Below are 18,501 nucleotides of genomic sequence, written 5' to 3'. Positions count from 1 at the left end.
TTCTCAAAAAAAAAATTTACCTAATTCAGTTCTATTAATTTTTTTATCAAGTTTTGTTTTATCAATTACAATATCCCTTAATTCATATCTAAATGGTTCAGTTTCAATTAAAATTTCACCATCATTATGCTGTTTCTCATCTTTATATTCGGTAACAATTATTTTTCCAAAACCGACAGATGGATCAAATCTTCCTAAATTAAAATCAGCACCATGAATTTCATTACCTTGACGATGATGTCCATTACGATGTCTTGCAACATATATTATATCTGATATACTATTACCCATTGCAACAGCAACAGCACCAATTGGTGTTGCTGCACTAAATTTATGCCATGGTTTCCATGTTACTTTACCCAAATGTCCTTTATTTACTAATAAATCGAATGTATGATGAATTTTAACTTCATTTGATTGTGATACAATACAAACATATTTATTTTTATCTCTTTTATCGGTATGACCACTTATATAAAAACCTTGTTCATTAGCTCGACAAACAAATATTGGTATTTTAACATCATCTTTATAATAATCACCACCTTTAATAGCATATTCTAATTGTTTTTTATCATATGTAAATGATTCCCATACTAATGTACTTGATGTTGTTAATTGCCCTAATTGTGTTGATGATTGTCGATATGTTTGGACACTGTGTGTATTTGCTTTGGTAGCCGGTATTCTTTGTAATAATAAACAACTTATTACAGTTAAAACGAAAAATATTTGATTTTTGAACATTTTTTTGGTAATATATGGTCGAATTATTTTTGGTCGAAATATTTTAAATGGTATCATTTTTTTTTGTTATTCTCTTTATATCCTATAAATAGGTCGCTTGTTCCTCTTTTTTTTAAATGTATTATAGTTGTATAAAAATTGTTGTTTCCAAAGTTATTTTGCCTGAAAAAAAATTTAAAAGAAAAATTATTATTAAAATTATTTTATTGTAATTAATTTGTAAAGCTGTGAAATATAGGAAGAATTTTTACTATTTTCATAAAATTTTAGAATTTTCCAATAAATTTTATTTTATGTGTATAACACTTTATTTATTTCCTCATTTAAAAATAAAATTATTCTTCCATAGCGTGAAATGTGAACATTTTATTGAACAAATGCAATTAGAAAGTTGCATATTAAAAGTTTTCAAAAATTAATAAAAATTTTTTCTGTGATATAATTTTTTAGTTATGGCGTATATATAAGAGCTAAAAATAATATTTTCAAGGTTAAACGTTAAATAAACATATGAGTGCATTTTTAGAACAACAAAGTCCAAGTATTTCTGGATAAATTTTTAAATTAAAAATTATAAGATTAATAAAATAATTATTGCTCTAATTAAGAGAATAAATTTAATAGAAATAAAATAAAAATTTTAGTAGCAAGAATAAATTGTTGTTAATTTGCTGTAAAATAATTTTTTTTTTGAATTTGAAGAGTCATAATGCTTAGTAATAAAACTTTACTTGTTAAATAAAACTTTATGTAAACATTCGAGTTTCATACAAGAAATTATGTGTTCGCGCAAATCTATTGCAATTACTTGTAATTTTAATTGTAATTTTTGCAACAATTTTTGCAGATTTTTAAAGATTTTCTGAAAAAAATCATAATATTTAGCAATTAAAAGCATTTAGACACAATAAATATGCAATAAAATCAGCCATTGTTCAATTTAAGAAAACTTTAAAAAATTGCATACTTATAGGATAACAGTTGAGTGGATCGTCAGTACCAGATTCGCTTAACTCACATTCACGTTTCATTACAAAACAGAAAAAACAAACATTAGAAATATTAAATTTTACAATTCTCATTAAAGTGATTAAAGAATTCTAAATATCTCACGTTGACTGACTCAATAAAATTTTTTTTTTTATAAATTTCACTCATTTCATATAAATTTCACTCTTTTCTACATATTGTATTAAGGCTGAGTGAAAGACAGATTCTGATTTAAAAACTGATTTCTGAATTTTTATTAATGTTGTAATTACCAAAGAGAGGCACATTGTATGCTACGGCAAAGGTAAATTTTAGTAGACAAAGATAGCCCTAAGATAATATAATAATTTCTTTTAATTTTTCAAAAATGAAAATTATATTTTAAAATATGCATAATATTCAATTTATTTTGTTAAAAATTTTTGATTGTGAATTTTATATTTTGCATTCAAATCAAATTATTCACAATTAATAATAAGAAGGACGTGCGTGTTTTCATTATGTTTTCTGTTTTAGTAGTTATACAATCAATGTTAAAACAATTTTATAAATTCGAGGAAACAATTTCCCTCGAAGGTATATTTAAAACTTAATGAAATAGTAATATTGTTTTTTTAAATAATTATTAAATTTAATATTGCATAGCATAATAAATAATTATTATTTATTAATTTTGAATTTGAAAAAGAGTGCAATTTAACAATAATTTATTGTTGATTTTTACCGACCCCATTGTGTATACAATAAGGTAGGTGGTGTGATGGCAACAAATTTTGGATGTTGAATTTTCGGTGGGAACGAACTTCTCCATAGTAGGGAAGCATAAATAAAGTACTTTTAGAGAGATGTAGAGCTGTCGGTCTGTCAGTCTGTGTATATGAGCGTGTATCTCAAGTTTGGCTGAATCGATTTTGATGAAATTTTATATGTATGTTTATTTCGACTATGGCACGGATTGATCAACTTTTGGGGATATATCAGGCTCCGGGAACTGCACTTTTTACCGGGCCTATTTTACATTTCTGATCATTTTGAAGAGAATATTCAACTGATTTACTTGAAATTTCATATATAAACTTCATGCGATCGTACGCGAAACCTCCGAACTTTTGGAATCAGGTGTCAGTAACTGGACGTTTATACTTACGTATACAAAGAAAAATAATCAACCGATTTCATTGAAATTTAATATTTAAATTCGAGGTGTTAAAACAATGAATCTATAAATTTTTTTTGGAAAGATCATGGCTCGGAAACCGAATTAGAACTGATTTTACATTTTCTACCATATCTACGGAACGGATTAATGGAATTTCTTGAAATTTAATATTTGAGTTCTGGTTATTACAAGAAATTACTGATGAATTTTTCGTATAATTCGTACGGCACAAAATGAAACTCTACTAAGAGCCAACGCATTTACATAATTTTCTGGAATACTTTTACTAATTTAGACAATACACATTGCGGTCGAATATGTGTTGATCATATCATATTTTTTAATATCAGAAAGGTAAATTGTTAACTTGGAAATGCTATTATATAGGTACGAGTACGTTAAGTAGTTTTTATTTTAAATTAATTATTTATTGAGTTGTTTTTTAATTTAATTATTTAAAAACGCGTAATTTTAAAAATAGAAAAATTAGTGAAAAATATAGTTAGTAATCAATTAAATGCATGTAAATATTAATTTATATTGACACGAAATGTACTTGTATTTGAAATAATTCAAAATGTAATGTCATTTAATATAATAGTATAACAATATCTACTTATATACAAATATAAATTGGTACCATATACTTGAATAATAATTAAATAAAGTAAGGCACGCTAAATGTATATCATATTTAGATCATATTTTAATGTTTTCCAAATTATATAGAATATTTGAAATTTTACTTTAAAAATTTTTTTCAAAAAAAATTAAAAAATTGAGCTCATATAACACTTATTGCACATTTCATATATTCACATCATTTAAATTCTTTAATGTTTTCTACTTTGTAATTCATGTGAAACTATTTTTAAGAAGCTGCTATGTAAAATATTTTTTAAATAAAATTTCAAAATTCATTCTTAAACTCATTCACAATATAATCCAAATATGTATGTATGTACTTACATAAATATTAAAGTTGGGCAATAAATAGAAAAATCGCTTAAATCAACTAACCAAAAAATTCAAAATTTTTACGATATTTTAGATTCTTCTTATATTAGAGTTCGTAATTCAGAAGAGTGCGTTTTAACTGGGAGAAAATTAGTACGATAAAATTGTTATCCAAAATACTTGACTAGATTGTTTTTTTTTTTGGAAAAATATAACATACTATGATTTTAAAAATTACGTTAATAATTTTACGTTCATATAAATAAGTAGGTAAGTACTTGGTTTTATTAGAGCTTTTCAAATATTCTTGAAAATGGCTTGAAATTTTTGAATTTCATTGACTTGAATTCATTCATTTTGACTTAAACATTTTAATTGGATTGCCATAGAGACGTTTGGATTTTTCTTTTCCCGCAGTTATAGTTAAACAAATAAGTATGTAATATAATTATTTTTTTTTTCCATTCATATTTTCCCAACATTCTTCTACCCATAGATTTTATTTTTTAATTAAAATAATTATATTTAATAAGTTAAATGAATTTTTAAAAATTGTTAGTTTATTATTATTTTTGCTTTTTGTTTTTTAAAAGGAATTTCATTTTCAAGGTGCTTTCAATATAATAATTATTAATTTTCCACCTGTAATAATAAATAATATACTAACTGTTATATCGGAGATTTCAATTATTTTAACATTTATATTATACACAATATTTGCCATCAAATGAGCCTAATGTAAACATAAGTGAATTTTACATAAAAAAATGTTGGAAAATATTTTAATAAAAGTTATACGTATGTATGTATATGTATAATATTTTTCTTTTTATATGCAATAAGTATAATTATGTGTTTTGTAATGTAAAGTAAATGTTGATTAATTTAATTTAGCAATTTAATTAAAAATTGATTTTTAAATATTTTTAAAATAACATAATAGTGGCAAGAAAATTATTGTCGGTTCTTTTTGTTATATAAAATTAAAGCTGTGCTACATGCATACTCTATATACCCGTATATGTATGTAGTACAAATAATATGAAAAATTTGGAAATATACAATCTGGGTGTTGAATTTAAAAATTAAAAATCGAAAAATTAATAATAATTTTTAAAAATATTCAAGATATTTTGTTCCAAAACCTGGACAACTGTACAAATTTAATATAAAAATTGTATTTTATAGAAAATTTTTGAAAGTTTATTATTAATTGAATCTAACTTAGTGTTGGAAAATAAAAAAATTATAAAACTTTTTGTTGTTCGAACAAAACGTGTGATATTCGATTTAAAATAAGAATTTAGAATAAATTTTATTATTTTACAATTCTGAATTCTACATGCAAGCACGTCTTTAAGCAATAGTTGGAAATTTAATGCTAATATAACAAATTTTATAGAATATAACAGATTTATAGAATATATATGTGCATTTATTTAATATAAATGATAAAATTTTTATAGTTCAATATAGAAGAAGAATATAATATGGATTTCGTTCTCTATAATGATTATAAATATTAAACTATAATAATTTGTGCACACATACATAGATTTAAGATAATTTGAATTTTCATAGAAATTACCATATATAATAAATATCAAGAATATTTTGAATTGAAAATCTTCTACTTAATGAATACATAAATTTCATGGTTATGTTCATTATAATTTAAGTATTAAACTACTATAAAAAAAAAATTCATTCATTTTAAGATATTAAAGCGCACATATTCTGCATATTGTCGGTTAAGAAGCAGAAAGCATTAAGTCAGGAAACTGTGTTTTGAGTAAATTCAATTTGAAAAAATCGTAAAATTGTAAAACTAATCAATTATTGCAATGGGATTGGTCTCTTTAATTTCTGGATTTATAAACTATATTTTGGATTTGCATGATTTTTTGCCACAACAAAGATTATATTATTTTGATTTAATTCATCTATGAAATCCGAATTCTCAAAAAATGCACTTAGTGCTTTCTGCCTTTTAACCGACGATATCCTTATTTAAAATTCAAGTGTATAAAGAAAATGAATTTTACACAAATTGCAAAGAAAATTTAAAATTAAAAAATATATTTTTTTTTTCGGATTAGAAATGCTTAATCCATATTTAACATTTCTATTATACACTGATTTTATCGAATATTCACGTATAAAGGCGCTATTTGCGAACATACTATTATTATTGTATTATAAAATATTTGCAATTATCTTTTCTACATTTTATTTTTTTAAATTGGTTGATTTATGAATGTGACATTAATAGTGTTGGATATCTAGCTTACTTGCATATTAGTGTTTATTTAAATGCAAAAATTATATTTATTGTATTGTTGGTTTTTCATTGAAAAATTTTCGCTTTTATTCATATTGTTTTCATTTGAATATTACGTGGCATACAGAAGACAATTATTATTTTTTCTTTTTGCGTTTTTGCATTTTAAAGCAAAATGTGCATGTGTTTATTATTGTAATTGTTGCGTTTATATTAAAACTGTTATATTTAATTTGATGACATTATAATTATATAAAATGTTTTTTTATTTTTATTAATCAACGATTTTTCTCTACAGAATTATAGTAAATAGTTAACGATGCAAATGAAAAAGGTTTTTATATTGAATTTAATTTGCATGAAGGTGATGACTATATAAAATTTGTGGATATTACGAAATAATTAATCTTTTATTTAATTATTGGTATAAGTCTTTATTAATTTATTTAATTACTTTAAAGGTCTATAGATTTTAAAATTTAATTTAACCCTTAAATATTTTAGAAAAAAAAATTTATACTACACGGATAACGAATACTAAAAATATATAACCTTTAATAATTGATATGAACAGCTGTACCAGTACTATATTTTCCAAAAAAATCTATATAAGGTGATTTGGTTTTCCAAAAAAATTCAATACAAGATGATTTGGTAATGAGTAATTAAACAAATAAAATAGTATACGACATCGAAAATGGGCAAAATTTTTGTTTGTAACTAGCTGTCAAACTAGCTGACAGTTTCTGAGATATAGGGATTTAAAAAAAAATCGCTAAAATTTTTATATCTGCTCATATCATACACTCTATAAGAAAGATATGGCCTTTAAATAAAGTTTTTTTGAAAGAGCTTATTACAGATTTTAAGCATAATTTAATTTCATTACCCTTTGCACTTTCGGAACTATAAACTTGTTTACGCACTATACAAAACACAAATTATGCACTGATCATCTATCTCGCTATTTTACTCGGAAAGTGAGAAGAAAGTGAGTAACTATATATTTGTATAATGTTATTTTCGGGTGAGTAGAATTATTTGGTATTGCGTATCAAGTTTTTTTTAAAGAAAGCGTAAGTAAAAAAAGCGAGATAGATGATTAGGCTGTTAAATAATATCAAATTGTATCACTCACTCTAAAGTCTCGAATATGTCGCTTTCTAACAACTTTCTGTAATTAATATTAACAGAAAATGTCTTGAATGTATATGAAAAATTTATTTTGTTTGTAATGATGTGTGTCATAAAAAATTCACTTATACCAAGGTATAAGTTATTTTTATACACCTCTCCACTAAATACGCAACTAAATATTTAAGATGGAAATAGTTACACCAGTACCAAAGCCAAGGGTTAATTCTATTCTGCAGAGCCATCTATTGAAAATTATTGTAAAATTATTTTAAATTATGAACTTCGGCGTGCTACGAACTAAAGAATAATGAGATTTTTTTTTTTCTGAAATATTCTATTTTATAGTACAATTATGCGGATTCTTCTTAAAAAATTATATAATGTATTTAATTTTATTATATGGTAATATAACAATTCTATTGTATGACAATTATTATTCTACAATCTATGTCGCAGTAATTATAATAATTGAAAACTGAACAATAACACCTTGTTAACCTTGCATTTTCCTTTTTCAACAAAAAAAAAAACATTTTCAGTCTAAAATATTTTAACAATATAAATATTTTGTCAATTATATTAATTTAATATTTTAATTTACTATTGTTTATATACAAAATATTTAATATTTTATGCATTTATATTTGATTTTTTTCACATCAAAGCAAAAAAAGATAAGAGTACAAAAACGGTAGGAAAATTTTATAAAATTGGATAATAAAAATTTAAAATAAAATTAATTAAGTATTAAAATCCAAATATGATCAAAAACAATTATAATAAAATATTTAAGCACACCTTTTTCTTTAAAAATTCGATTCGATCTAAATGGATTTTTATATTGAGCCATAATAATTATGGCTTGAGGTAGCAAATTTATATAAATCACCATATTAAAAGAAAATAAAGTCGGGTCAAATCAATGGTTTGTATTGTAGCAATTTTCCCTTTAGCAAGTGAAAATACTGCTTTTAAATATAGTCTATGTATGCCTACAACACTATTAAAATTATTTTCATTCATATACGAAACTATTTCTTTGGTTGCATACATTTAGGATGAACGGCTTATGTAGTTTTTGAATGCTCGATTTTCAGGGTTAATTATGTGAATTAAGAAAAATAATTCTATTTTTAATGGCATAGAATTTACCGTTACCTTTCTGCGTATGTAGAAATTTGAAAAAACTTGCGATTTTGCTAATAAAGTTATCGCCTCTCGAAATTTGTAAAATTTGAATATTTGGCATTTTAATATTCAAATTTTACGAATTTCGAGAGGCGATACCTTAAAAGGGCGTGGAGGTGCAAAAAAAATTTTCTTCTAACGAAATGAACTCTGTATTAGTGTCTAAAAGCTGATTTTAGACTTTTGCAATCTGGGGTTCAGGGGAAAAACGACATTAAAAATTTGGAAAAAAACGGATTTTAGATAACGGTAAATTTTAATGGCCATTTTGTTTTTTAAAGTTCAAATATAGTATACTGCGATAGAAAAAGCAACCCACTGCTTTTCTGCGTTTGCAAAATTTTAAAAATGCATATGGTTCTACTACAATAAATAGTTGAAAAATGGTATTGTCAGGGTTTTGGGGGGGTATAACTTTTAGAGGTGGGAGATAGGTAAAAAATTTTGTTCTGCGAATGTAAGTTTGTAGTAAAGATTTATGTACTTATAAAATTTCAACTTTATGTCTTCAAGGGTGTAGAAGTGTTGTAAACAGACACAAGGACGGACGGACAAAACGGAATGATCAAAATTTTTTTGGAAAAGTGCTAAAAATATATTATGGCTCGTGCCATTCCAACAAAAAAAAAAAAACTATAAATTACTTAATACGAGTAATATATTTTTTTTTTGGATTAGAATATTTTCTTGAAATTACTCAAATTTAATGATTAAGTTGTAAACGATATCAACCTACATACAAGTGTTATTTAGACAAATACGCGAAGAATCAAAATTTGGTTATATATGAAGAGTGCATACGCCTTAAATAAGGTGTTATTGTAGAATGTAGACTAAACATGTAAATTTTGATAAATAATTTCTAGTCAACAATATGAATTTCAGATAAATAAAAACCGGGACTTGCCATATGTGTGTAAGTCATTGATAACATACTCGAATAGAGCATAAAATTTTAGAGATTAGTCAAATTAATAATTTAAGATGACGCAACTGATTTAATTTATAATAGCTAAGAATTTTATACTAAAAAAATAGACACGAATATATTAAAACTCAATAAATTTTACGAATTAGCCGAAATCAACTGGTATTCTTTGATTCTTTAATTGAAACTGTATAACTGAAAATGTTTAATGCATTCAGAGAGTAGGTATGCACACAATTATACATAATAATTTATATAATAATCGCTCTGACGCTCTGGCATCTTTAAATATGTTAAACTGTATATGAATGATGAGATAGGAATAACAAAAGAAAAATATTTTTATTTTATAACAATTAGAATGAGACACAGAAAAAATAAAATGATGATCTTATATGTATTGAATAAATTTAATCGGCTCTCATCAAATAAAAGAAAATCAACCAGATAATGAAGATCTTAAATTATTACTCATTCAATTAAAAAGAATTTAAACTGTGAATCAGAAGAATGTTATTTAAAAATTTCGCTTCCTAATTTTGAAATGTTTTCTGTATGATAGAATATGACTTGAATTGTGTTATGGACACCATGTAACTAATAAGCATAATCATCAAAATTAATAATTAATCGAATCTTGTTATCATAAAGATTTTTAAATCAAATCTTAATCGGAACCTCGTTAAAAAGGTGTTCAACAAATTAAATCAACTCTGATATTTTGAAGTAGAAATAGGAAGTGAATCATTTTTTAATAATTGGAATTGATATTTTTTCGTAGAATATTATATAAACTCAATTGGTTTATCTTTTCAAATTGGTATACCTTTTTAATTATATTATTGACAGTGTCATCAAAAGATTTATTCGAAGCAAAATTTTTAATATGATGAAAAGAGATTATTCGATGAATAAGCTGTTTTATTTTGGACTTAGAAATTAGAGAGCGATGGTCAATGTGCAGATCAGGTTATTTCAGTCAATACCCTTATTGTGAAATCTCGTGAATTACATCACATTTATCACCATTGTGGTCACATATATAACATATTTCTGTCACAAAAACTGATCAGCTATGATTAACGGCAGAAGATATGATACACACCGTCGATTCTTTATTATGGAAATATTTACGCGAGCGATCTACTGTAAATTCTTCTTTGCGAAAATGATATTGCAATTGCTGGTCATTGTGCGGTGAAACATCACTTGCACAAACTGGGTTAATCAGATTCTCTTTCTGTTGTGTAGGTTCTGCCGGGACGCGAGGAGACAGTCATACATATTCTGTGTGGCTATCCTGCACTATCTATCAGGAGGTGCAGATGGTTTGGACTGGGCTTTCTCAATGTTGAGAAACTCACGTACAGCTCCCTAAAGAATATATCCGGGTTTTTGCTAAGGACCGGGGTAGTTTAATTGGGATATGGGAGGGCTACAATAAGCCATGACTGACAGCTGTGGCTGTGGGGAGGAATTACCCTGCGCATGTCTCTCTTCGGCAATAAAAAGAAAAAAAGATATTTAAATCTTGAGGAGGACTAGCTATATGTATTGATCCTCTCTTTTCACCTCCGCAAATAATTGTGTGTAAATACTCTTATGGTTGATGATGATCTGCTTTTACTGAAACGTTTTTTTTTAAATTTCTTAACAAATCACAGATATTTCGAAACCCAATTTAGTTTGACTCATTCCACATTTAGTGAATTTTGTTCATTATCTCATTACCACAATGATTTAGGGCCAATCAAAGGGCAACTCTGTTCTTTACAAAGTTTCTTAGTTTATTTGTCTTTTATATGTAATGATTAAATTTAATTTAGAAAATGAAAATGAATCATAAAAAACTTTGTGAATAAATTTTCTAGATAACTAATATGTAAGCAATTGGTTTTCCGGGATTTTTTGTTTATGCTCATTTATATGTATAACGTTGGTTTCTATAACATCTTTTCATCTCTTCTCCTTTTTAATATTCTTTCTTTTTAATTTAATTTTTTTTTTATTGCGAAAAAAATATTTTTAAATTTATAGTTGTATATAGTGAAACTTTTTCTATTCATCCTCATTACACATAACGATATAAGACTATGCGTTTGTGTATACCAAATGCATTCATGTAATTTGTCATAAAAAAGAACAGTAGAAAATTTATTTTACCTACATAAGTGTAATTTATGTGAAAATGTGTGCATAAAATCACAAGAAAAACAAAATATTTTGCAAGTAAGTAAACACAAGAAAAATCAAGGATATTAAAGGGAATACAAAACTTTATTTTCTTTTGTTTCAGGAGTAATAAAATATTCCCTATATATATATATGTTCATATGTATACAATATTATGTATGGGAGCTCATATATACATATAGATTTATTTTCATCATGGTTGAACTTTGATTTCATAAAATATAAAAAAAAAATAGCATCTGAGATTATTTGGAATCTCATGTTGATATTACGAATGAAAAATAAGCAACAGCATAGTAATAAAACATAAAATTATGTACAAAAAGGATTTTAACAATTTTAGAGCCGGCCAGAAGGAAACTGTGACAAAAGCTTCTGGGAAATCTTATTAAAAAATTTTGTTTTCTCTCTTTTTTTTTTTTTCGTTTGACTGTTTTTACTTAATGTCTAATGTTTGTTTTTATTTTTTTAAATAATTTTACATCTAAATATTTTTTTTTTTTTTGAATTTTTATAGTAAAAATTCAGAAGGGAATTTCATATATTGTTCCATCATTTTTGTTTTCGTTGGAAAGAAAAAATTTTTAGATGGTTTGGGGTTTAGATTTGTTTTTTGTTCAGAATTCATGAATGAAGTTTATGTTCATTTGCAGGAATTTTTCTCTTTTTCTTTCTTTCTTCATCATATTTTCAAAAATATTAAGAATAAGATATCCTGCAGGATATTTACTTATATTGTTTGAATTCAATTCACATACTCGTATATATGAAAAAGTACTTGTATGTTCTGTTTTATTGTTCTAATATATGCCATTTATTTGTTTATAAAAGAAAAAATATAAAATGCTACTACTATATGCCTATATAGTCTTGTTTCTTTGATGATAATTCTTGTGAAATGGAGAAGAATGATTTATATGGTTATATATGTATGCATTGTGTAATAAACGTTGATATTATTATACGAAAAGTTGGAAAAGGAAGTTTTAAAAGAATATTGTTGTAGCGTTAGAGGAAAATAAGGACATGTTTATAATAATTTTATTTCAATGCAATATGGTAAATTTTTCATATCTTATTAAATTCTGAAAATATATAAAATATTTTTATGGTTAAAATAAGCTTTCAAGCGGAAATTTTCAATTTAATATTTAATGTAAAATATTTTTACAATCATATTCTGTTTTCACAGTATACAATAATAATGTTTTAAAAGGACAAATCAAATAAATAATATTTAAGTTTTCCTTTTTGATTTTGAAAGTTTTTATTGTTATATTTTGAAGAGTTTTGGTAAATGTGTAAGTATTTGGAAACCGAACAAGACGTCCATCACTTAAAGAAAATTTCTTCATAACAATGGCTACATTTTTTAACATTTTATTCTTGTAATTTTCTGTTCTTTTGCAGCAACATCATGTCTATATTTTATAATGTCCGTTGTGAGGTTTTAATTTTAATATTGCACGGAATCGCAATCTTTCAAACTCGTTACCGATGCCGAATAGTTCGCGTATCACATAAATTTCAAAAGTAATATCCGATTGGCAAGTAACGCAATCTCGGCGGGCAATAAGTGGGAAATTAATTTTTCTTAATTAATACTTTCTCAATTAATATTTTGTTAATTCAGCAAAATGACAAATTTAATTCAATCAATTTGATTTTGACAATTATAATTTGACGTTGACAACTAATCACGTATCAAGTGTTAAAGTTAATACAAAATACCACACGTCCAATTTTTGCGAATTCGCGTTAATTAAGCATAAATGAATATAAAGACACAAAAAATTGAGTTAGCTGAACGGGCGCAAAACATTGTCATGCATGATTTTAAGAAATAATCAAATCAACAATTTTAAATTTTTCAATATTGAAATTCTGAAATTTATTAAAAATATTAAAACTCTTTAGACTAGCATCTTAATATACAATTGAATGGTCGTTGATTTATCAAATTGTAATAATTTTGAATATATTTTAATAATTTGTGTATATGTGTGTATGTAATGTTTATTTTATAAATTTCATGAATTTTTTTTTTCATTTTACGAGTATTAGAAATTATGTTGGAAATCGATCTAATTTTTCTATATCTATAGAATGGAAAAGTTTTTATTACTTTAAGTTGCTTTAATAATATTTAGACAAAAATTTTAATATTTAAGATTTCATGAAAGAAATTTTGATTTTAGAGGGTCATAATTCTAAGCAAAGGGGATTTCAAAAAAAAAAAAATTCTAATTAAATTTCGAATTATGAAATGACTTTAGTTTAAATCGATTTTTTTCCTATAGTAATACTCAATTTTTGTATTACTAATAAGAAATTTTTTTTTGCTGCTTATTCCAGTCATTCCATTCAAAATAAAAGTCTTCAATTTATTCACGGAATACTTGAAATTTTTGATAGCGTTTGCAATATTGTACAACAGCAGCACGATTTATAAATAAATGAAAAGATGATTTTTTTTTTTTTTTAAATTTTTAAAAGTGTTCCATTGAAGGGGAAGATTTTTAGTTTAATAAAAACAAAAATATAGTAAAATTTTTTTTTTGAATTAGAGATAAATAGAAAATTGTCAGCAAATTGTAAACCGTTCAGTTATAAATGATTCAGTTATGATCTTATGACCCTCCACTTAATCTAATATCGAAGGAATTGTTTATATAATATAGAGTTTGTAGAAAATAATCGAATGGGATTGTTTATTTTGATTGTCCTTTTTGATGTTATCCAATCAATTGGAATATAAAATCAAATTTTTTTTTTTTATAAAAATAATATGTGTGATTTCTATTTCAGTTTTAGATATATTTTCTTGAAAGGAAACCAATGTAGAAAATATATAGAAAAAATTCTTTCAATAATATTTTATGATTATAGATTAAAATATTTGTTTAGTAATCAGTTCTATGTTACCAGAGTTCTTTCTTATAAATGACTAATATTTATTTATTATGAAAAAATTGATGAGTGATGAATTGATTAGTAGTAAGTTTTGTTATACTTTTAATTTAATATTTTGAAGAGATTTTTTTTTTATATTATATGATTCACTTGTATTCTATATGGTAAGGTCAATATAATCAATGGCATATTCTTTAAATTTAATAAAAGAACAAAAATTAAGAATTTGTATAAGATAGCAAAGAAATAAATAAAAAATTTTATAAAGAATTTTATAAGGTACGAGTATTATACAATATTTTGTGTCACACTGTTTTAAATTAATATTGAAATGAAAAAATGTATTTGAAAGTAAGTGTTTACGAATCACATGATCTGATACGATATTAGGTATCCCATAATATGTGATACGATATTAGGTGTCGCACATAAAATTTTATTTGTGAAAAATTATACTTTTAATCTCAGTTTTTTTTTCTTATAGTTTCAAAAAATTGAGAAGAAAATATGTGAAAATACTCATTTACATACGAAGAAACAAGATTGTACAAAAGAATTGTAAATCAAAGAAATGTCAATAAAGCATTACTTGTTTGACATTTTTATGTCACTTTTGTACTAATAACATGATATACTTCATGCTCGCAAAAAGTTTTTGAGTAAATTGACAGCGAAATTATCACATGACATACATCTGTCAATTTTGAAATGTCATATTTCTAAATTGTCACTTGAACGCTTTTCATTATAATGGATATAATGCAATAAAATGAATTGCTTATCTTGAACTAATCCATTATTTAAAAATTTTGTGGTTGCCGTATATAATCTAGTATTATATATCCAATTATATAATCATGTGATGCGTCTTCGAAAATGTGAGTGATAATGTCAAATTATTGTAATTTTAATGTTCTTTGATCAGGACTTGTAATAAGCTCTTTCGATGAGTTTTTAGAATTCAACTCCCGAGAATTTTTTTCAAATTAAGAATTCTATTTTTAATATTGTACATATATATAAGTATAATAATACATAAGTATAATAGAAAATTGTAAGTAAAATTGCCCAACAGACAATAATAAAATTTTCAAAAGAAAAAACTTTTATACTAATTACTCAAAGATTTTAATTAATATTCATTGTGAAATTTTTTAAAATTTATAATAAAATTTTCATATTTTAATTTATATATAACTGTTATACATGTATATGTATAACAGTTATATATCAGTTTATTACGGGAAATGAATGTATATAGTAAAATTTCAACGAGCTATAATAAAGAAATTTTTTATTTTAAAGAAAATTAATTAAATTTTAATAAATAAAAGAAATTAATGCTTTCTAAAATTTCTTCCTAGTCCTACTTTTAGTTCATTTGAAATTTTTATTTTATCCTGTACAAATTATATTATATACTTTCTTTGTTCTTTGTTATTGTTTTTTATTTAAGAAGTTTTAAAAAAAAACTGGACTATACTTATATAAAAGTACATTAAGAGTATAGTTGTATAACAGTCTTTTAATTCTCAAGGTAATTGCGTCATTGTTTCTTTTATATTTACGTACTCACCTACTCATATATTTTTTTATATTCTCTTATATCAACGAAATTAACTGTAAAGGTTAACTATAATAACTTAATTTTTTTTTCCTTTTTTCATTATAACAATGACAGAAAGCAACATTGTATTTTTAAAAAGTACATTGTTTTAAGTATTTTGTGGTAATACAAAAAAGTATATACTCGAGATTGAGAAAAAAAAAGAAGTAATAAGGGAGGTTAGAATTTAATTTGTTAAATAAACACACAAAAAAAAGAAATGCTACTAATTTGTCAGGTATATAGTAAAAAAATATTAGTTTGAGTAGAGATTAGTTTGATATAAGAACAGTTTAGCATATTTAAAATAAAAAAATACTACTCAAGGGAAAATGAAATCTGCGTTATAATTAACAAAGTCTGTGGAATCAAAATCAGAGTCGTTGTAGAGAGTCGAAGTTGGAGAACTGTAATCGATAGATTAGAATTGAAAAGTTGAATTTTGAAGAGTCACAGTAAACGTGTTGAAATAAAAGAACTGGAGTAATTTGTTCGGAGTCAAGGAACTGGAATCAAGGCATCTGAATGATGTACTTTTGAATATCCGTTCCCCGATTGACAAATCGAAGTCTGAGAGTCCGAAAAGTTAGTGCCGTGAAGGCGGAATCAAAGCGGCACATTTGACGAACTGTAGTTTCAAGATATTTTTTTGCAATGCGCATATTTATACAATATGCATATACAGCTGTCGGATGGACACACGGTGTGGAATTCGGAACTGTCGCTTTAAAATATGTAGACCCTAAGCTTATTTTATCACTTTGTTCGGATAAATTAATGATTTTTATATTTAAACCGTTAGTTATTTCATTGAAATACTGGAATATATGAATTACAAAACAAAAATGCAAATAATCAAGAAGAAATGGAATGAGTTTCGAGAAATTTTCAAGATACAATGAGCTATTTTCACAAATGAATTTTAAAAAGCACTTAAGAGACATAATATTTTTAAAAATTTGGAAAAAATTTCAAGAAATTATATTAAAAATTCATTATTATTTTAGATTTACCGAAATTTCAGAAAAATAATTTAGCTCAGTTTTTTTTTATTAAATTTTAATATTTTCTCATGGGAAACTAAAATGTTTGTAATTGCAATGAAGAGTATAAAATTTTTCAGATAATTTTTTAAAAAGACGTTCATTTTACTTTAATCGCAATTTAGAAATATTTTCGGAATAACATGATGCATCCAGAATACTAAAAGTTTTTGTAAAATAATTCATTTCTCTTTAAGTTTTTGTATACAGGAATAAGGACAGCGGAGCATAAAATAAATAAAACAATAACAACAACAACAACAACAAAAAGGAAAATGTTATAAAATTTTATGTACAATGGTTTTTCATCTCGTTTTCATCATTAAATGTGAGGTTCTTTTTAATGATGATTGTGGTTGTACCATACACAGTAGTTGCTTTTCTTTCGTTGTTATTATCCTTATCGCATTTACAATAATATAAATTTTTTTCCTTTCTTTTTTTTTTTAAGATTTAAGGAGAATGAAGCATTTTTAAAGCGAAATTTTTCTTTTGTGTTACCAAGGTAACAACAACCATAAATTGTCTGTCTGTAAGAGAAGATACGAAATTACAAAACTTTGAAAGAAAATAAAGTGTAAAAAAAGAAGAACAACAAATAAAATGTGTTAAAATGTCTACAACGGAATATATGCTTGTTTTCTTCCGCTATTTTATCTTTTTTTTTTCAATTTTATTTTGTTGTACAGTTAGATTAAGGACGAAATATAAAGATAACTCGGTTTTCTTTTGGGGGTTTTTATATGTACAAGGGTTTTCTTTTCTTGTTTTGGTTTTATTATTATTCGTTGGTATTCAATCATAAAAAAGAATAAAAAAAAAAGTGAATCACCGGTAAAAGATAAAGTGGTCGATATTATGGTGCCGGAATTTTTTCGGGTACGTGATTTACACAGATTTATTTGCTATGTTTTTTTTTTTCTATGGCATTGCGAAACGAATTATAGTTAAAGTACAAAAACATATTTTTGGTATGGGAAATTAGAAGATTTTCAAGAATTTGTAATTAACAGAATGAAAGAAAAAAAATGAAAGAAAGAGAGGGGCAGTGAATAAAATTATTATAGGAAATTTTTGAAGTGGAATACATTGTAGAAAATGAGAAAATACATTAAAAGTATTTTTAGCATAAATTTGACAAGTGCTTTACATAATTGTATGTACAAAAATGTTTGTGTGAATAAGTCTATAAAAATTTGAAATTATTATGGGTATGAGATTTTTTAATGAGTTATATAAAATGTAACAGACACTCAATGTAGTCATTTAATTTTAAGTGCATTGAAGTAATTTCAATATTTGATGAATAATTGAGTTTTGTTTATTTATTAAATTTTTATTCTGCGGATATTAGCCAAA

At 24.6% G+C, this 18,501-nt stretch overlaps 1 protein-coding gene across 2 annotated transcripts in view; it reads right to left on the bottom strand.

The window, feature by feature from the left end:
• LOC129611618 (protein unzipped-like) overlaps nt 1-18,501 on the bottom strand; it is a 93,359-nt gene that overhangs the window by 1,545 nt on the left and 73,313 nt on the right. For both annotated transcript variants that reach the window (XM_055524835.1, XM_055524836.1), the window contains exon 2: nt 21-909. In XM_055524835.1, coding sequence (XP_055380810.1) covers nt 21-804 — 784 coding nt within the window. In that variant the 5' untranslated portion in view covers nt 805-909. The remainder of the gene's footprint in view (nt 1-20; nt 910-18,501) is intronic.

Source organism: Condylostylus longicornis, unplaced genomic scaffold (genome assembly GCF_029603195.1).
Source record: "Condylostylus longicornis isolate FDR11 unplaced genomic scaffold, ASM2960319v2 ptg000054l, whole genome shotgun sequence".
Lineage (NCBI taxonomy): Eukaryota > Metazoa > Arthropoda > Insecta > Diptera > Dolichopodidae > Condylostylus > Condylostylus longicornis.
The sequence above is the reverse complement of the archived record's forward strand: the minus strand, read 5'-3'. Positions and strand labels throughout refer to the sequence as shown.